The sequence below is a fragment of the Osmia lignaria genome, chromosome 4 (assembly GCF_051020975.1).
Source record: "Osmia lignaria lignaria isolate PbOS001 chromosome 4, iyOsmLign1, whole genome shotgun sequence".
Lineage (NCBI taxonomy): Eukaryota > Metazoa > Arthropoda > Insecta > Hymenoptera > Megachilidae > Osmia > Osmia lignaria.
The window spans coordinates 7,689,901-7,706,441 of record NC_135035.1 but is presented as its reverse complement, the minus strand read 5'-3'; the positions used below and the strand labels follow the sequence as shown (position 1 = coordinate 7,706,441).

Sequence of the window (16,541 nt, the reverse complement as noted above, 5' to 3'; positions counted from 1 at the left end):
CAATGGAAGCGTCGTAATTGCGGACAGACTGAAGAAGAAACCTCGACGCTGCGAGACGAGCTCCTCTCCGGCGTCGTGGAACGCGAGACGTCGCTTACGGTGATGACGTCCCTCGGCTGGATGCGAATGGGGTTGAAAGGGTTGGTAACCACGATGCTACACCGGCTGGCTGGTACATAACGAGCGCCGTTCGCGTGGTTATGCTCGCAGTCAATCAAAGGGTGCAAGAATCGCGAACGTGTGTGACGGTGTATGCGTTTAAAAAACATCTCGAGAAACAATTATAATTTCCATGCACGCCCGGAACATGGTGGTTGATGTAATTAGAGAAGATTGGGTTAAACCTTCCGCACATTTTTAGCATTTTCACGAGAGCCCTTTTCAAGCCGGTTCTTACACGGCTGACTCTTCACTGACTTTTTCACTAGATTCGCACTTCCATTCAGTCTGTGTAATCAGCAGACCTCTGGGCGCATTATGAAATGTTGATTAATGTTCTAGGTCTTTCGAATTCACGTTTGAATATTACGCTTTGGAAATTGACACTGTATTTTATTATTCCGCGTCATTAATTTACGTTTTTCATTACATCATGATTCATAAAAAGCAATGCTCAACGTGATTTTAATTAAACGAATAACGTTGCATAGGTGATAATAAGTAATAAATAGGAGCTCGTTAAAGTTGTTTAAGAAAGTAGATTTCCATGGTCTGCTGCAGGAATATTGAAAAAAAAAAGCAGAGCAAAGTACCATCGATGAAGGAGTGGATTTCTGAAAGAACTAATTGGCCCTTGACGGTATTTGGATTGATCCCGAGTAATAATTACAAGCGTTAACGAATCAGATAATTTTCATTGTATCGATAACTAGCTGGAAAAGTTTGCAGACAAAAATTAATCTACCCGTTAAACACTGTCCATACAGCTCGAAAATCAAAAGCATAATTGCGAATAGTTTGACAGCTCACTAAATCATATTCAGATGCCGGAAATCCGGAATAAACAGGACGTTGTACGGACACCGGAGGTCTGGTGCTTTTCAAGGATTAAATTCCTGTTCTTGAAAGCTTATTAGCGGAAACTCGTTGTCTGACCGGCTGAACAAGGCTCAGTGACGAGTGCAAAGCTCCTTCGTCGAGATCGGAACGAATACAGCATCCCGAAATTAACTGTCCACGTAATTGCATACGCTCCATTATTTGTCCCGCGACTTTGCCCATTGACACCACTTGCATCCCCTTTGCGACGGTAAAGGAACCCGTTCGTTGAGAAACGAATCTCTGTTCGACCGTTTAATCAAGACAAAGGGTGTTGTCCAAGAAAAGCCATGCCTTTCAACGAGGTATCCGCGGAAGAAGGCATCGTCTTGCAGCATCTTAGAGGACGTTCCATTATCTCGAGCCGGAGAAAGGGTTAACTATTCTTAGAAATTCAATAAGTATTTTTCTCGACTCGTACGAAAGCGGTTTAAACTTTTCTTTGCGACCTTGTCTCGTAAGAATGCTCTGTAATAGAGTTAAGTTGAGTTGGAAGAAGCAGGAAATGAATGTTGAAAGAAATAATAATCGAAAGCTGAGAGTTACAATCAAGAGATTTTAATCTCGTATTTACAAATACAATGGTAATAATTTTATAGAAAAGAGTATTTATCGATTCAATTTTTCCATTCATTCTATATCTGTCGTGGTACTTGAGCTACAAAATCAGCAATCGTTTCCACAAAATCCTCATTGTGCCGGTAACATAATGGCCTTGAGTGGAAAGTCGTGGGAGGAAGTAATAGAAAAGGAAAAAGAAGAATGGAGAGAGAGAGGTAGACGAAGAAATTCGTACACGAGAAACGAACGACGGTAATGACGAGCCGAATATAGACCCTGTAAACCCCGTAAGGCTTCCCTCATTATATTCTCTCTTCGACCCACCCTCTTTCATCCCCTCTCCGACGATTTTTACCCCGCTGTTTCCATCCTATACCGACGACAGTCGCGCTCGGGATGCTCTTGGAACAGACGATTTCTTTGAATGCGGGCCAAAGATTGCCCACGGTAATAATTATTGCGGAGGCTTTCTTTTAAAAATCACCGACCTGTGAATAACAAATGAAAAAGACCAGGGAACGGGCCGGTGTCTACGAAAAACGGGGTCACCGTCGGAGAGAGGGTGGATTGGACAAAGAGAAAGAGAAAGAGAGAAACGTTGGGTCGTCTCGTAGAGATCGATTTGTAACCGCGGGTAACGCGAAATTTCCCAAAGCTCGCCTCTTTCCATCTCTTACCAAGCTCTTCGTTTGTCCGCTTTGAAGTTTCGGACCCGAACCGGATGCGCTTAGCCCCGATACACGAACTCGTGGCGTTCGTATCCACTGGGATCGAGGGTGAAATCCACGGGATAACGTTTGAATATTTCTGCGAGACCGGTTGCAACGGTATTAACCAATATTTGCACGATAGAATTTGATGGGGCTAGTGGAATATTGCGAGAGTTTAAATTGATTTAAGTTCAAAACCCGGCGCACCGTTTTTGACGTTTCCGCCACCGTGCTGCTTTCGGATTAAAACGAAACCTCTCTGTTAACTAGCGAAAGCCCGGTGCCCGCGCGTGTGCCTTCTTCGTTTGACGATCGTAATTCCACGACCGATGCGAGGACCATCGTTCACGTTACAGAGATCACAAGGTTTTTATTTTCGACCGAACGACATATCGTTGATTTTCCAAGTTTTCCAAGGGTGGCCCGGGCGACTCGTCCAACACACCGTAATATCGGAGCTTTACCCTCCGACAGGGTGGTTCAATCAATATCCCAGATATTTCGTTTGCCGGAATGATATCTCCAGTAGCCAGTATTTGCGATGAAAATTCGTGGCAGTCGCGACGATGAAATAATTTACGCGAAATTCAGGCCATCGAGAAAAAGGACAGACGAATCGACGGCTGTCATTCGAGGGAGAGAAATATAAACGGAGGGTGTCGATCGAGGAAAAAACGCATTTCATCGTTTCCTAACGATTGATTTATTTAACAGACCTTACCTGTTTATGCCGTTATGATTACGAGTTATTTTAAGGACCTGTCTCTGTTCCGTTTCAATGAACATTGTCTGTCTAAAAGGAGACTCGAGTTTTCCTTTCAGTCTTATCGTTTCGCGAATAAACAGCGCCCATTACTTCGTCTCTTTCGCTGTTAAATTAAGCGACGATGGAAATTCCTTTTCAAGCAAGTTATAACGACACTGTCTTCTCCCTGAGTTTGGCAGCCGAAGATAAATGAACCCTGATCATTTAATGCTTCTTCAATTTTTTCATATAACAACACGCTTCTTCGCGAAATATTACTCTAACAACCGTTGCATGAAAGAATATTATTTCCATTCCATGAAATGTTCAGGAAAATGTTAACAATAGATTTTCGATGGAAAAGGTATCTCGAAAATCATATTCCAATGGTTTCGTTCGAAAAGACGGTGACCAGTGGACAGTACCGTGAGTGTTGTTTATTTTTAAGGGATTCCAACAGGAACACAGAGCGTATACTTTGGCCGGGTACTCGGTCAGTCGTGGAAGCCGTTTGTCGAGTATCATATCGTGCAACACTCGACCTCTCTAGCTTGACTACGCTAACCTATCTCGAGCTAACTCAACATCGCCAAAGCCAGGCCAACCCTCTGGAGCCACCCCCGCGGATAACGGGATACTTTGTTTACCTAGTGCTCGACCATCACTAACCCGGCTACCCGTGTTACATGTACAATGCTGCACGGATGAGCTACAACGTGCACCGATGCAAACGGACACACATGTTCACTGCTCTGTCCAGCTCTATCCACGCTACACGTAGCCCGGACACGTATTTGTATTTATTTATTGTACTTGGAACAGTTTTTGCAGCACCGGTTCCCGGTAATCCGAAATCAGGACGACGGACTTGTTTACTGCAAATATTGGCTCCTTTCGTTCGTACAGAGAAACGGGATGCTTTTACGTAATTGATAACGCCGCCATTTCTGACGATGCATCCCTCGTGATTATTGTATACGAGTGCACGTGTCGATACTGAGAATTTCTTGCTTCGAGCTTTTTGAAAATCATAATTTTAGGAAAATAGATTCCACTGTTAGAATGATTCTTCGTAACAATTGAATATTTAATTATTTTTTAAATATTTTATGCACATCTAATATTTTGACAATATTGACTATCCTGATAGTCGATTACGAAGCACCTGAACTCCCTGTTGTGTTACAGTTATGTGTTCCCTAAGTTTGGTTCGTTGCTCGATAAACTTGATTGAACATCGTTGAAAGCTGGCTCAGATCAATAATAACTTCTCCCAATTGTGAAATTCGTGCCGTTCGGACATGGCTTCTTCGAATATTCGGGATTTCACGACGGATTTAACTATAAACGAAACAAGCACGTTCCGAGTTTGCTATTCCCTTTCTGCCCGCTCGAGGGATTAATACGTGTACACGAGATCCAGGTGAGAATCTCAAGGGGTGGACGAGGTGTAACTAAAAAGGTAACCGTATCCTTGGTAACATTTCCTCGAGTCATGTTTGATACCCTTTTATTTGTTCCTTCTTTCTGTCTATCCGACTCGTTTCCCGACCCAAGGCCCGAGGGGTCGACCCTCCCTCTTAACTTTACGACCTGCCTCGGATTAGGATTTATTTTAATCCTAAAGGACTGCCCCTTCAACGTTCCTGACTTTTCGTCCTCTTGTTCTCCGACGGTCCCTTCCTCCAGGATATCATCCCTCGCGTGTTACCAACTATGCAAACAACCCTTTCGTTTTTCGTTTAGGGAAAGTTCTTTTTCTTTTTTTACCAATCAACGCACATATTGTGTCGAGGATTATAGAGTGTAATTAAAAGAAGCTCTTCTGATGTCACAATATGAGAATAATATAGATGACGTAAATATAGAAGTATTTATATCCATTCGTGTAATTTATTCCAGACATCATGCAATATCTTCTTTCGTTCCTTTCATCGAGGCAAATGAAACGGTCGCTCATCGTCTGGCCGACATTGTTCAAAATTCACCGACCACGAGGCCGTGTGCCGTTGCTCCTTTGAGAGCTCTGCATCTCCCCGAAGGTTTTATAGGAAATCGATATCGGGACGCGTGGAGTGTTCGTTTCAAAGGAATGATCGACGATGGCGGGCACGCGTGGACTGACTGACAAGAATAATGCAACGAAAATTTCGAATTTTATTTGGGAATATTACTTTATTTGCCAAGATTTCTGAAATTACGATTTAACTAAGTTTCGTTTATTTAAAATATTATAGAAAATGTACCTGTGATCTAGGAGAAAAGGAAGGAAAGAAAAATAGGGAGGGAAAAGGGACGTATAAACCTCCATAAAATCGCGCGATCAATCACGAGATTCGCGTAATCTTCGTTCCAATAAATAAATCCAGTCACGTATGCGGCTGCGTACGGACACGCGGGACTACAAACTAGAACGATCCAGGGCCGAAAAAAAAGGCGTGTCACGTTATCGTTCGCGTCCATCGAAGACAAATTCGATTTAGTTCGTTCGGTTTTCCCTCAGCCCGTAAACGGTAGTTGTGACGCGTTCCGTGTTAAACTCGTGATTAGTGAAATAACCGGATCCCTTTGAAACCGCTCGATTCGTTTCTATTCACGTTCCTCTGACAGTTTAATGTATCGTCATCAATGCGGTCATTAATTACGTCGAAAAACCGCGTGTAAACGTCTGTTCCACTCATGCGAATAGTTTCGTTTCGTGGCGACAGGGGTGGCTTGTTATCGCGTTAAATATCAGCTATGATCTTCCTACCCTTATTGGTTCGACGAAATCAATTAATTTTTTATTTTAAGTTCAACAAGTGACGCGAGGAAATATTTGTCAAAAATAAACAGATTAATTATGCAAAATTAGGATTAAAATTTGAATAAGTAAAATGGATTTACTGATTTGTGAATTTAATTTAAAAACATGCATCTCTCTAATGGGACAGTGAAATTATTTGTTGAATATGTTAAACATTAAAGAGCATTGTTGTGTATTTTCCTAGTATATATGGAACATAACTTTTCCATTTCACGTTTGCCCGTTTTCGTCGATTCAGTACGAATGATTGATCGATTACCGATGGAAAGTGAAAAGGAAAGTAATAGAAAAAGTTGCGCAGTAGCAAGAGAAGCTGGAAGATAGCAACAGGCTCTGAAATGTATGAATACACACCTGCTACTCCGATATTTTGCTACTACTTTATATTCAAAACAGTAGCGATAAAAAACCAGAATACCTATGAACCATGGAGATGAAACTTTTTCAGATGCATAGGGGAGGAGACACATATTTCACGATCCTAAGCATTTTCTTTTCCATCGTGGCAAGCTTTGAAATCATTTACGATATTATGCCGAACGTTTCTTCGACGTTTCGAACGTCTTCTTTTATCTTTCTTTCAGACTGTCGATTTTAAATTACGCGTTTTGAAAATTGAAATAAAAATGACTATGCAGACGATAGAAAAAGGATCTCACATTTTTACGATTTTTAATCAAACGTATCACTGAATTTTTCCTAACTATCATCGTTTCCTGCTTCGAAGAGGCAAACTTCTCTTTTCCATTCGAACTTTTCCATCTCGCTGCTAATTAAATTAACACGGTGCACCGATCAGCCCAACTTCGATCAAAGTTCAACATTTACACGAGTCCTCCACTTTAATATCCCAACAAAATCGCAACTTCAGACGACAGAGAAACACCGGGTCACAAATGTATCCCCCTATTTATGGGGTCGAAGGTTGGAAGGATCGAAAGAGCACGCGTCGTCTAAGACACGTGACTAGGGATGCATTTTTATTCCACCCCAGACGCGTTCGAGTTATAAATTTATATCGCGCACGGATAAATCTGAATCGAAGAACGACGCGCGGAGAAAGTTGAAGTAATCGTCTCAACTAAGGGACGAAATGTCGCGAGGGTGAAAAAGGGTTGGCTCGGGGTTTGGTTAAGAGACATCGGCTCGCTCAGACGGCGGAACGAATGCAAATTTACCTTTTCCTCTCTCGCGAAAAGAAGCGACATCGATGAAAAGCGACGAGGAGGGTGGATTGCCGACGTGGCTGGATGAGGCGGGAGTAGGAAAAACGATGAGAAGGGTGGGACACTAGCGTGGCAACCCCTTCGATCTGACAAGCGGAGCTTACGTAAGCGTCAGCCCTGCTGTCTTTCAAATTACATCGCTGTCCCACACTCGGCAGCGAGTTTCAACGCGACTTTTCGCCCAGGGAAATTTACGGCTTCGACAAACGGTTTTCTTGCGAACCATCGCGAATACGCTTTACGCGAATTCCACTTTTGTCGCCGGAGGAAACGACCGGGTCAAGGCGTTCCGCAGTTGGAAAACACACGAAGAAAGATCCTCTCGTTTCTTCCGACGTCCTTGTTCCTGCTAAAATACTCGTTCGCTTCCACCCCTTACACACGCGGTATAATTTCTTCGAAATCATTCGGCGCAATCATTGCTCCGGCAAATGGAAACGACGGGAATGGATTAATTACTCCGAAATAGCTGTTGAACGCATCCTGCGCGCAGAGACGCGATCTGTCTGGCAGATTACAAGTAAATTACATCGAATTTGACGGCCGACTAATGCAGCGCAGATCACCGCGTCTGATCTAATTTATGCACCACCGTCCATCACGTTACTTATTAACGTTTACTCGGGCGGGGGATTTGAATTATCGTCAAACAGCATTCCATAGATGCCTACAAATCTCCGGTGAAAGATAAGCGTTGCCCGTTCATTAGCCAGATTTGCGCTAACAGTCACGTTCGAAAGGTTCATCGCCGACGGGAAAATATCGAGATAGAAGCGGCGATGGTGATACCTCTTTTTTTTTTTTTTCGTAACCGCGTTGAGCTGGGACACATCAGTCAGTTTAGCCGAGGACTGTCGATTAAACCGTGCGCGATACTTTTAATGGCGACGGCTTGTTTCCTGTCCGGAACAACCATTAATTTTAGACCGTGTCCGCGATATCGATAGGGGAACAGATGTCCGTAGTGTTGATAAAAGCGCGTCCGTGAAAGTGAACTTTACAGGATAATAACACGTGTACGTTTGACGGATGTGTGGATCGAGGTATTCCGCCCTCACACAGCCCGGAACAAATGAGTACGAACGATTGGAGAAAAAATGAACAAAATTAACAGAAACGTGCTTGGATATTTAGTGCATCGTTGCTTGAATAGTTTGGAAAATTTTATTAATCAGCTAATTTATGGAAAAATCAATTTAAATCGTGAATAGAAGATGCGTTTTCCCTCAACGAAAGGGTGAAACCAGCCGTATCTCTGGAATTCTTCCGGAAGCACGGTGGAAAAACGTTCGAGAGGAAGCCGATATATTGCTTCGTGGCGACATAGTAATAGCGTGGCTCGCGAGACGGCAAAGTAAACAGACGATCGATATTGTTTGATTTATGGGCTGCAACAGCGTGGACGATCGCTACCCGATCACGAACTGTTTTCGAAGCCTGCATTCGCAAGCAGTGGTCGAAGTTACGCGTCCACCTCCTCCACCCTCTCTATTCACCATAGCTGGGGCACTGTCAACGGGAGCAATGTACGTACACATTTAACCGCGAACACGTACCAGCACACGGCTACCTGCTCCGAATTTCTAATTTTCGATATTGACAAGCGAACGACGCCGAACCCTTTTCACCTTTCACCCTCCCTGCCCGCTCTTTTTCCACGAACTAGCCTGATTCAGATCAGCTCCCACGTAGCGTTTATTGGTCGTTCGCTTGCACAGATTTATGAAGCCACTCGAACCCCTGCTCTTTGCGCGACGAATTTTAAGGAACGAAGTCGAAACGGGAACTGCTTGGAAGAATTTATCAGCACAAGTTCGATGGAAAGTTTGTACAGGTTTGGAAAAGGAATGGTCCTCGGGGGTGATTTATTAAGGGAGGAATTCTATCGTTTAAGAAAGTATAATACTATAAATTCGACAAGTTATTAAACAGATATGCAAAGCGTTCCGTGTATAATTTCGAAGTTTGGGAACAACATTTTCCTATGCTGGGATTATCTAATCTCCGAAGGCAACGTTTGTACGTCGAACGCAGAGAGCCACGAATATTTGGCCGACACTCGGTATGGTTGAACGATGAGGGTGCACTGGGGATGATTCAGTGCAACGAGGAGGGTAGAGGCGCGAGGGTGAGAGAAATCGGCGAGCTGCAGGCCAGAAGGAGGTCTCGCCAGGATATATGGGCACGAAGGAAAAAGGCGTCGTTACCGGAGGCTCATTAACGGCGAACTATCCCCAAGACACCCCTGGCGGTATCTTCGAGCCAAGTCAGAAGCTCGTGGGATGTAGTTTGCGCGTGGAACAGCGCGAGGAAGCTGCACAGCTCCAATACTAATTAGTCCATCGGTTCGATCGTTCGCTAGCAGACGCTTCCACTTCCTTTTTTCCTTCTGGCTTCTTTTCACCGTCTCCATTCTCATTTTTCACCGGGGCTTTCAACGCTAGCTGGCTTCCTGCTGTTGGAAAATCAACTCGCGATAATATCTACGGGTTTTGCTATCAAAGAAGCATTTATTTCATTATTATTATACAACTTATAAATTGAATAATGGTATTTTGTAAAATATACACCGATTCGATCTCTGATCACGAATTCTCGCGGAAAGTTTGGTAAAAAGAGAAACGAGCAACGGGTGCTTGTCTTTCTTCCTTTTTCTTTCAACACTTTCCTCTTTTTTCTTGCGCGAAGCTACACGAAATTTGGACCGATGCCATGCCTAACTGTCGGAGCTCCTCCTTTCGCGAACGCTTCAGATTGCCGTTTCTGAAAGTTCGTCCAATTACCAGGCATTAGTCCTCGTTTCATCTCGACTTGGGCGCGAACAGAGCAATTTCCTCGTCGCCTCTGCATTCGTTATTGTTTCATTACGGGCTCCCGATTCTTTAAGATGCACTTCGCTTGTGTTTCCATCGGAAAAAGTTCGCTCAATCTGGACTTACTTTCGACCCGTTTCACTGGATTAAATTTAAAATATTTTTTTAATTAAAGTATGTACACTGTGTTAGACATCTTCCTATTACAAAGTGGCTAAATTTATTCAAAACTTCCCTTCAAGTGTATCTTAAAATATCGATGAATTATTGTGAATAGATAATTAAAAATTTCCGCAATAGAAAAGCGTCCTGGTAATGAGTACAGAATTCATCAGGCTTTCCGCGGCACATTAATTTGTAATAGTGCCGCGTTGACAGAAAAGCTGCTAATTTATTAGCTCGTACATGGACCGTTATAAATGCTAAGCTTCCATTTCGCTATTGGCTGAGTAGCAGACACGGATGGTCAGATAATGAACGGCCATGTGAGCGGCGGAATGGGGATAGAGGGAGATATAGAGAGGGGTAGAATCGATGGGATATTCAAGTAATGACAACGATAACGACGGTGACGATAATCAACGAGCAACACCCACGTCCCACGCAATTCGCTACAACAGCGACGATGACGAACGATAGCTAGAGGCCATTAAATTGATACTACCCGCTAATTGGTATCTCTAATTTCTATCGATCATTTATCGAATAATTTTTCCCTAGCTGGAAAAAAATGTTTCTATTCTGCTGTGTTAGATTTGAAAATAAAGTCAAATGACATTCAATATATTAATTAAACAACAGTTTTGTATAGAATATAGTTTGAAAAAGTATCGAATCCCGTTTCTCCATCGTACCTGTCAGTCAATGTTTGTCGCCAGTCTATCTTGCAAAAACGAGAAAACACAATTGAAGCAAACCGATCTGTCTGCCATCAAATTGATTGACACACTCGGCTGCGTCTTCGGAGCGTGTAAAAGTCGAGGCAACGTCGAAATAAGAAAAACGTCCCAGGGAACGGTAGCGAGCGTGTAGATAGCTAGGGGTACGAGTGGTAAGCTACATCGAGTCTTCTGTAAATCGAGTTTACCTCAGACGAACACCGCCATCATTTTCACGCCTTCGTTCGTCGTCCTTTTCGTTTTCCCCCGCGACCTAGCCGCGTAGCTGCGTAGAAAACCTTTTATCCCGAGAAATTACCGTGAACGGCTGAGAAAATCATCGTTCCTTCTCCCGCATTCTGGTTCTCCTTCATTTTCCTCGCTCAGCCTCCGAGGTAAAACACCTCCGTTACAAGTTCTACCCCCTTTTCGCCGGAGAAAACGCGACTTGGTTGCGTGTTGAGGTTGCAACAGTCGCCCCGACGACGTTTAGAAAATGCCTGCACGTACATTGTGGTTCGCGAGGGGTTGAAACGGGTCGTAAGAAGGAAATATTCAGCCGCGAGGAAATTTCCTGTATCCTCGTGAAAATTCGTTTAACCCTCCCTCTTCTTTCCGCGCTCTTTAAATCCTAAATGAAATTATGGTAACGCGATGGTGACATTATTCAGAGACCCTGGGTTTCTGAATTTGATAAAGTATTAAATATCTTGACTTTCATAAAGAAATTAATAATTTCATCTCGGTTTAATCGTTATCGTTACGGTTGTTTGTTAATAAATTGATTACACAAACTAACGCCACTGTCTGGAAGTAAAAATCGTAAGTTTTCGAGTTAAACTAGAAGAAAGTGGACCAAGGAGGAAACCGTAATTTTAACTTAGAACGGAAGAAGGAACCTCGGACCGAGCGTAACTGGTATTACGTTTCCCTCGGTAGAGCTCCAACAACATCCGTGTTTGCCAGGATCCCTAGGCTTTTGTGTCCCGACCCATCCGTCGGGAAAATATTTCTGTAATTAAAATGCTGGTGCGCGGACCGACAGAAGAATGTTCCAAGCGACCATAGCTTCGCGTTTCTGTCTTCTTTTATTTGCAGATTTCTCGCCTCGTTGTCCTATAATAGAGGGAAAATTCCACGATAACACGTCAGCCACCGTAGCCTCGTGTTCTCCGTAATCTCGACGCCGAGAGGCAACTTCGAAACTACTAGATTTATACAGGGGGTCGAAAGATTGCGGGACGAAAGAGCTGGAAGATATTTAATTTTCCCCCGTGGAACTGTTTGCTCTACTAGATATAAAAGGCGCGAAATGATAACTGGCCTATTCTTCCCGGGGAGCTGGCACAACGATAAAGGATAGCCGCGCTCGAAATTTATACTTAAAAGATTTCCCTCTTTCTTCTCGCTTTTGGGCCGCGCTCGTTACGGGTGCTCGCGTTTGCGGAATAAATTCGCGGAACATCTCTCCCGTGAAACGCGGCCTCAATTCGTATCAAAATAACGCGAATTTCGACGGAGAGGAATTTTCGGGGGTGGAAAAATTCAACTGCACTTTTCAAATTTCCGCGATGAAACGGATTATATTTTTACTGGTACCATTAGCGATGGAATTGTATGAAATTAAATCGGAGAAACGGGAAGCATTATGCTCGGACCTTAAATTTGTCACCCTTACACGACACCCAAAGCTTCACCCAAGGCCCACCGTTTTGACGTCTACTTTTTTTGTCAACCTTTCCCCTATTCTCTGTCACCTTTCAACCCTCCTCGTCCTGTCCAACCCCTCCGGTCTGTGCGATCCGCGGAAGGATGCAGTCCAGAATAATTAACGAGGGTGAGAAGATCTTCTTCACGTTGAACATACGTTTAACGAGCCCCATTGCTAGGGTTAGAAGTGGCGGCGGCCATAAACGCAAAAGGGTTTGGAAAACGGAGCCGTAGGGGTGGTTCTCGGAAACAGCTTTCGAACGTCACGTACTTCTGTAATTGTTCAGCCAGCACGGGAGACATTTAACGATCACCATAAAAGCTGATAATCGGCCACAGGATGAGAAGTTCCAGGCATTTTTCGAATACGATCATTCCTTCCCAGATATCGGTTCTTTTATGAAATTTGTCGAACCATACCGGCCGATTCATTGCGGTCGTTGGCGTGACCAATTATTTCCGGGTAAAATAGTCGAGCGTGTCGCGATAAGATCTTCAATTAAAAAGACCGGGACACTTTTATTACGGTTCTAATGATCGTGCCGTGTACTTACTGCTTTTAACGGGAAATGAATTTGTAATACGGATAATAAACGGCTAAAGCTACGAAGAAATGGTATCAAATTTAAGAAATTGGAACGACAAAGAATCTAAAATCAAATTTAAACCTCTAAAATCTTAACAATGTGAAAATAAAATAATATAACTGCAGGGGAAATAATGAAGTTAATTAGCCGAATAGGAAAATGAAGTCTTAAATAATAAATTTACTTCAGCAAAATTAGGACGTTTTTGACAGGGAATTACGAATTATTTTCTATGAAAAACTTTTAATTGTTTTGCATGCCTGCGGCAGTGACATGAACAAACGACCCGTCACACGGTAGAATTTAATGTTTCGTCTACGATTTGATGTAGAATGACGTATGGGGTTACGGTAATGTCAGTAATGCTAGAACACGTCGAAAATTTGATCCGTCATACACGGTGATTTCATTATTAGATCGCCACAGGTGCGCCGATGGATCGATGGAAATGTTATTACTGGAACCGTTAACAGATTTAACAGATGTATATTCGTGTCAAACGTTGTTTCTATGGGTCTGTTTCAATACGATATCCTTGTAACCTTGCACCGTTGTGTGTGTTTGAATAATAATCTTGAAATCATACACGTCGTCCAGTGATTGAATTGTTAATGATCAGAAATTTCCTTGGTCGATATTTTCTAAACGTATGAAGTTGACTTTTTTCGATTAAAAAGACTTTGTTCCTATCAAGTTGCTACCATTTTTATCACTGCTAACCAATGATACGTTTGCTTTCAGGTATCCTGGATACGTAAAAGGGATTTACATATACTCACCTCGTCGATTTACGCGTACACGGGAGACGAAAGATTTTCCGTGAAACATCCGGAAGCATCCGATGAATGGACGTTGAAGATCGATTACGTCCAGCAACGCGATGCCGGGGTTTACGAATGCCAGGTCAACACCGAGCCCAAAATGAATTTAGCCTTCGTGTTGAGAGTCGAAGGTAAAGCTGCAATTGCCTGACCATTCACCTTTCGATTAACCCTTTCGCGACTGAGCGTTAAATTAAAAGGAAAAGTTCGATGTTGATTAATTTCAGGAAGGTTTAAGTATTTTCTCATTAACTTGACTGAAATTAATTTCAAACTTATTAGCTGTCTTGAACGTATCAATATTTCTAAATAAAAAGTAATTAATTATTTGAGAATCGATCTCGCGAAAGGGTTAATCACAGTGTTCACAGAATCTCTGTACCGCTGTAAATATTTTGCGCAATTGGAGAATAGATGAGAGACAATTCCAAAGCTTCCATGCGTGTCTATCACCTGATCGATCAGGAAAGACACTTCCGGTATTCTGACTACGCACCAGCATGAGAAAAAGTACTGAAGCTTACCTTGCTTGCATGCCTGTCACCGTGAAACGTAACTTCTCTCAATAGGTCGGTATCCTATCAATTCTTTTCTTTCTTTTTTTTTTCTTTTTTTTTTTCAAATCTTTCTTTCTCTTCAACCTCGTCGAATCATCGATCGGTAGAAATCAATATAACGAACGTTACAATACATACTTGCAAGCCGTCGATTTCGTCTACCGGTACTTCTGTTGGGCAATTAATTCGCCTAATTGATTGCCCTGTCAACGTCGAGTGCACGTTGCAACCACCATCACTGCGACAACACTTCAGGTTACAACAGTGATGACGTTTCAGCGCCAATTAAAAGTCCTCGTGAATTATCGAGCATCGTCCTTGTCCGCGTATTAAGCACGATATCAGTTTACCAGCGTCACCGAGATCGACATTAGCAAACGTAACGACGTGTTTCGTTACAAGATCAATCGTTTCGCTTCGCTTTCCCCTCGAATTTTCTCTCAACGATCGTTCAATTAACGTTCATTTCGTGATTTTAATTAATCGGGACTCGCGTTCGCTTTTCTCCATGTTACACAATAATAATTTTTAAAATAATGATAGTTTGAATTCAATTCGAAATGAATTAGAATTTTAAGCGGATTGCTTGCAAAGTTTGTTAATTTCTTTGTGGATCGTCCACGCGTAAACCGTTTCCGCGATTCACGAGGTTTTCGAAGGGTTCGCGTGCACGGGGGTAACGCTGTTCATTAATTATGTTCGTAGCCTCTGCGTGTACCTGTCCCTATCACGAGGCAGCGTAACGGCGCGTATAACAGTAATTGCTCGTCAGGTGGCTGGGATCGATATTTTCGGACGACGAAGCGATACAGTTACCTCGCTGATGAGGAATTAAATTATAAACGCGGTGTCTGCATTCGGACGACGTGAAACTTTGATGCGATAAAGTGGCCCTTGTAATCGAGCCTAATTACTTTCAGTTTAAGCACTTTCAATGAAATTTCCGGACAACACGCTTATAACTCGAAACTGGGATACCGTGTCTGTTTCGTGAATCAATATTCCTCAAGAATATCGCGTACGATATTTTACTTCGCAAGAACGTGTTAAATGAAACGACCGTACAAAAGTCAGATATAAAAAAGAAAGAAAGAAAATTGTATCAGAACATTCTCCTCGAGATATCCCGGTGGCAAGTCGAAGATAAATGCACGCGTTCCTCGAAAGAACCGCGAAGGTTGTTATCGCTCTCGAAGAAAGGAGGGCCACGAACAAACACCATGAATGAACAGCGATGCACGGTGCATACATAGCTACGTACATAGAGGTGAATCGCACGTTTACCTACATCGCGGTGCTTTCGTTGGCAGTTCAATCCCCGGGCCAACCACGAAACAGTAGATCTCTCACGAGGAAATCGATTAACTCGATATCTTTTCTGTCCTCCCGTTCCAGAACGTGCCCCTGTCCCTGCCACCACCACACCGAACGCCATTCACCGGACGTTCAACTCAGGTTAGAATCACGCAAGAACAGACTCCTTTTCCGAGCTGTTGAACTGGCTGCTATAGACGTTTTATTACGACCTGTATGTAGATTATGCCTGCCTGTCTCTCTATGTCTTTCTATCTACCCAATCTAACTGGGTGCCATTGGGTGTGTATATTCAGGGTGTCTCAGTTGAATACAAAGAGGTAACTGTCACTAAAAGTTCAATAAAATGGAATAATTAAAAAGATGAAACTGTAGGAAAGTTTATTATTTAATTTATTTATTCAAAGTATTGTTAATTTCAAATGTTTTCGAAGAAGACACCCAGTATATATACCCAGCTCGTGCTCTATCAGTGCATGCACGTCCTCGCCGTTTAGCGTTAATTAATGCACCCCTGGATGGTTTTGTTTTACGAGGGTAGGTCGAGCTGACTTTAGCGGTAAGAGATTCATTTCGCTGATCGTCACACGTTCTAAACTGAGAGCTGTGTTATGTGAGAACACGCGTTCTCTAATTACCTGTAAATTATTATTACTGCAGCAATCGCAAAACCGGCGAAGTTTCAAGTAGATGGGTGGATTTTATAAATCAGATAGCGTTACGCGTGCTCGACAAACCCTCCTCTGGATATTTTCAACTGCATATCATTACGCTT

At 42.9% G+C, this 16,541-nt stretch overlaps 1 protein-coding gene across 5 annotated transcripts in view; it reads left to right on the top strand.

The window, feature by feature from the left end:
• LOC117603569 (zwei Ig domain protein zig-8) overlaps positions 1-16,541 on the top strand; it is a 119,262-nt gene that overhangs the window by 91,576 nt on the left and 11,145 nt on the right. For 3 of the 5 annotated variants that reach the window (XM_034322899.2, XM_034322897.2, XM_034322898.2), the window contains exons 4-5: positions 13,816-14,026; positions 15,848-15,907. In XM_034322899.2, coding sequence (XP_034178790.1) covers positions 13,816-14,026; positions 15,848-15,907 — 271 coding nt within the window. The remainder of the gene's footprint in view (positions 1-13,815; positions 14,027-15,847; positions 15,908-16,541) is intronic. The other 2 variants (XM_034322901.2, XM_034322900.2) reach the window with 1 other exon arrangement.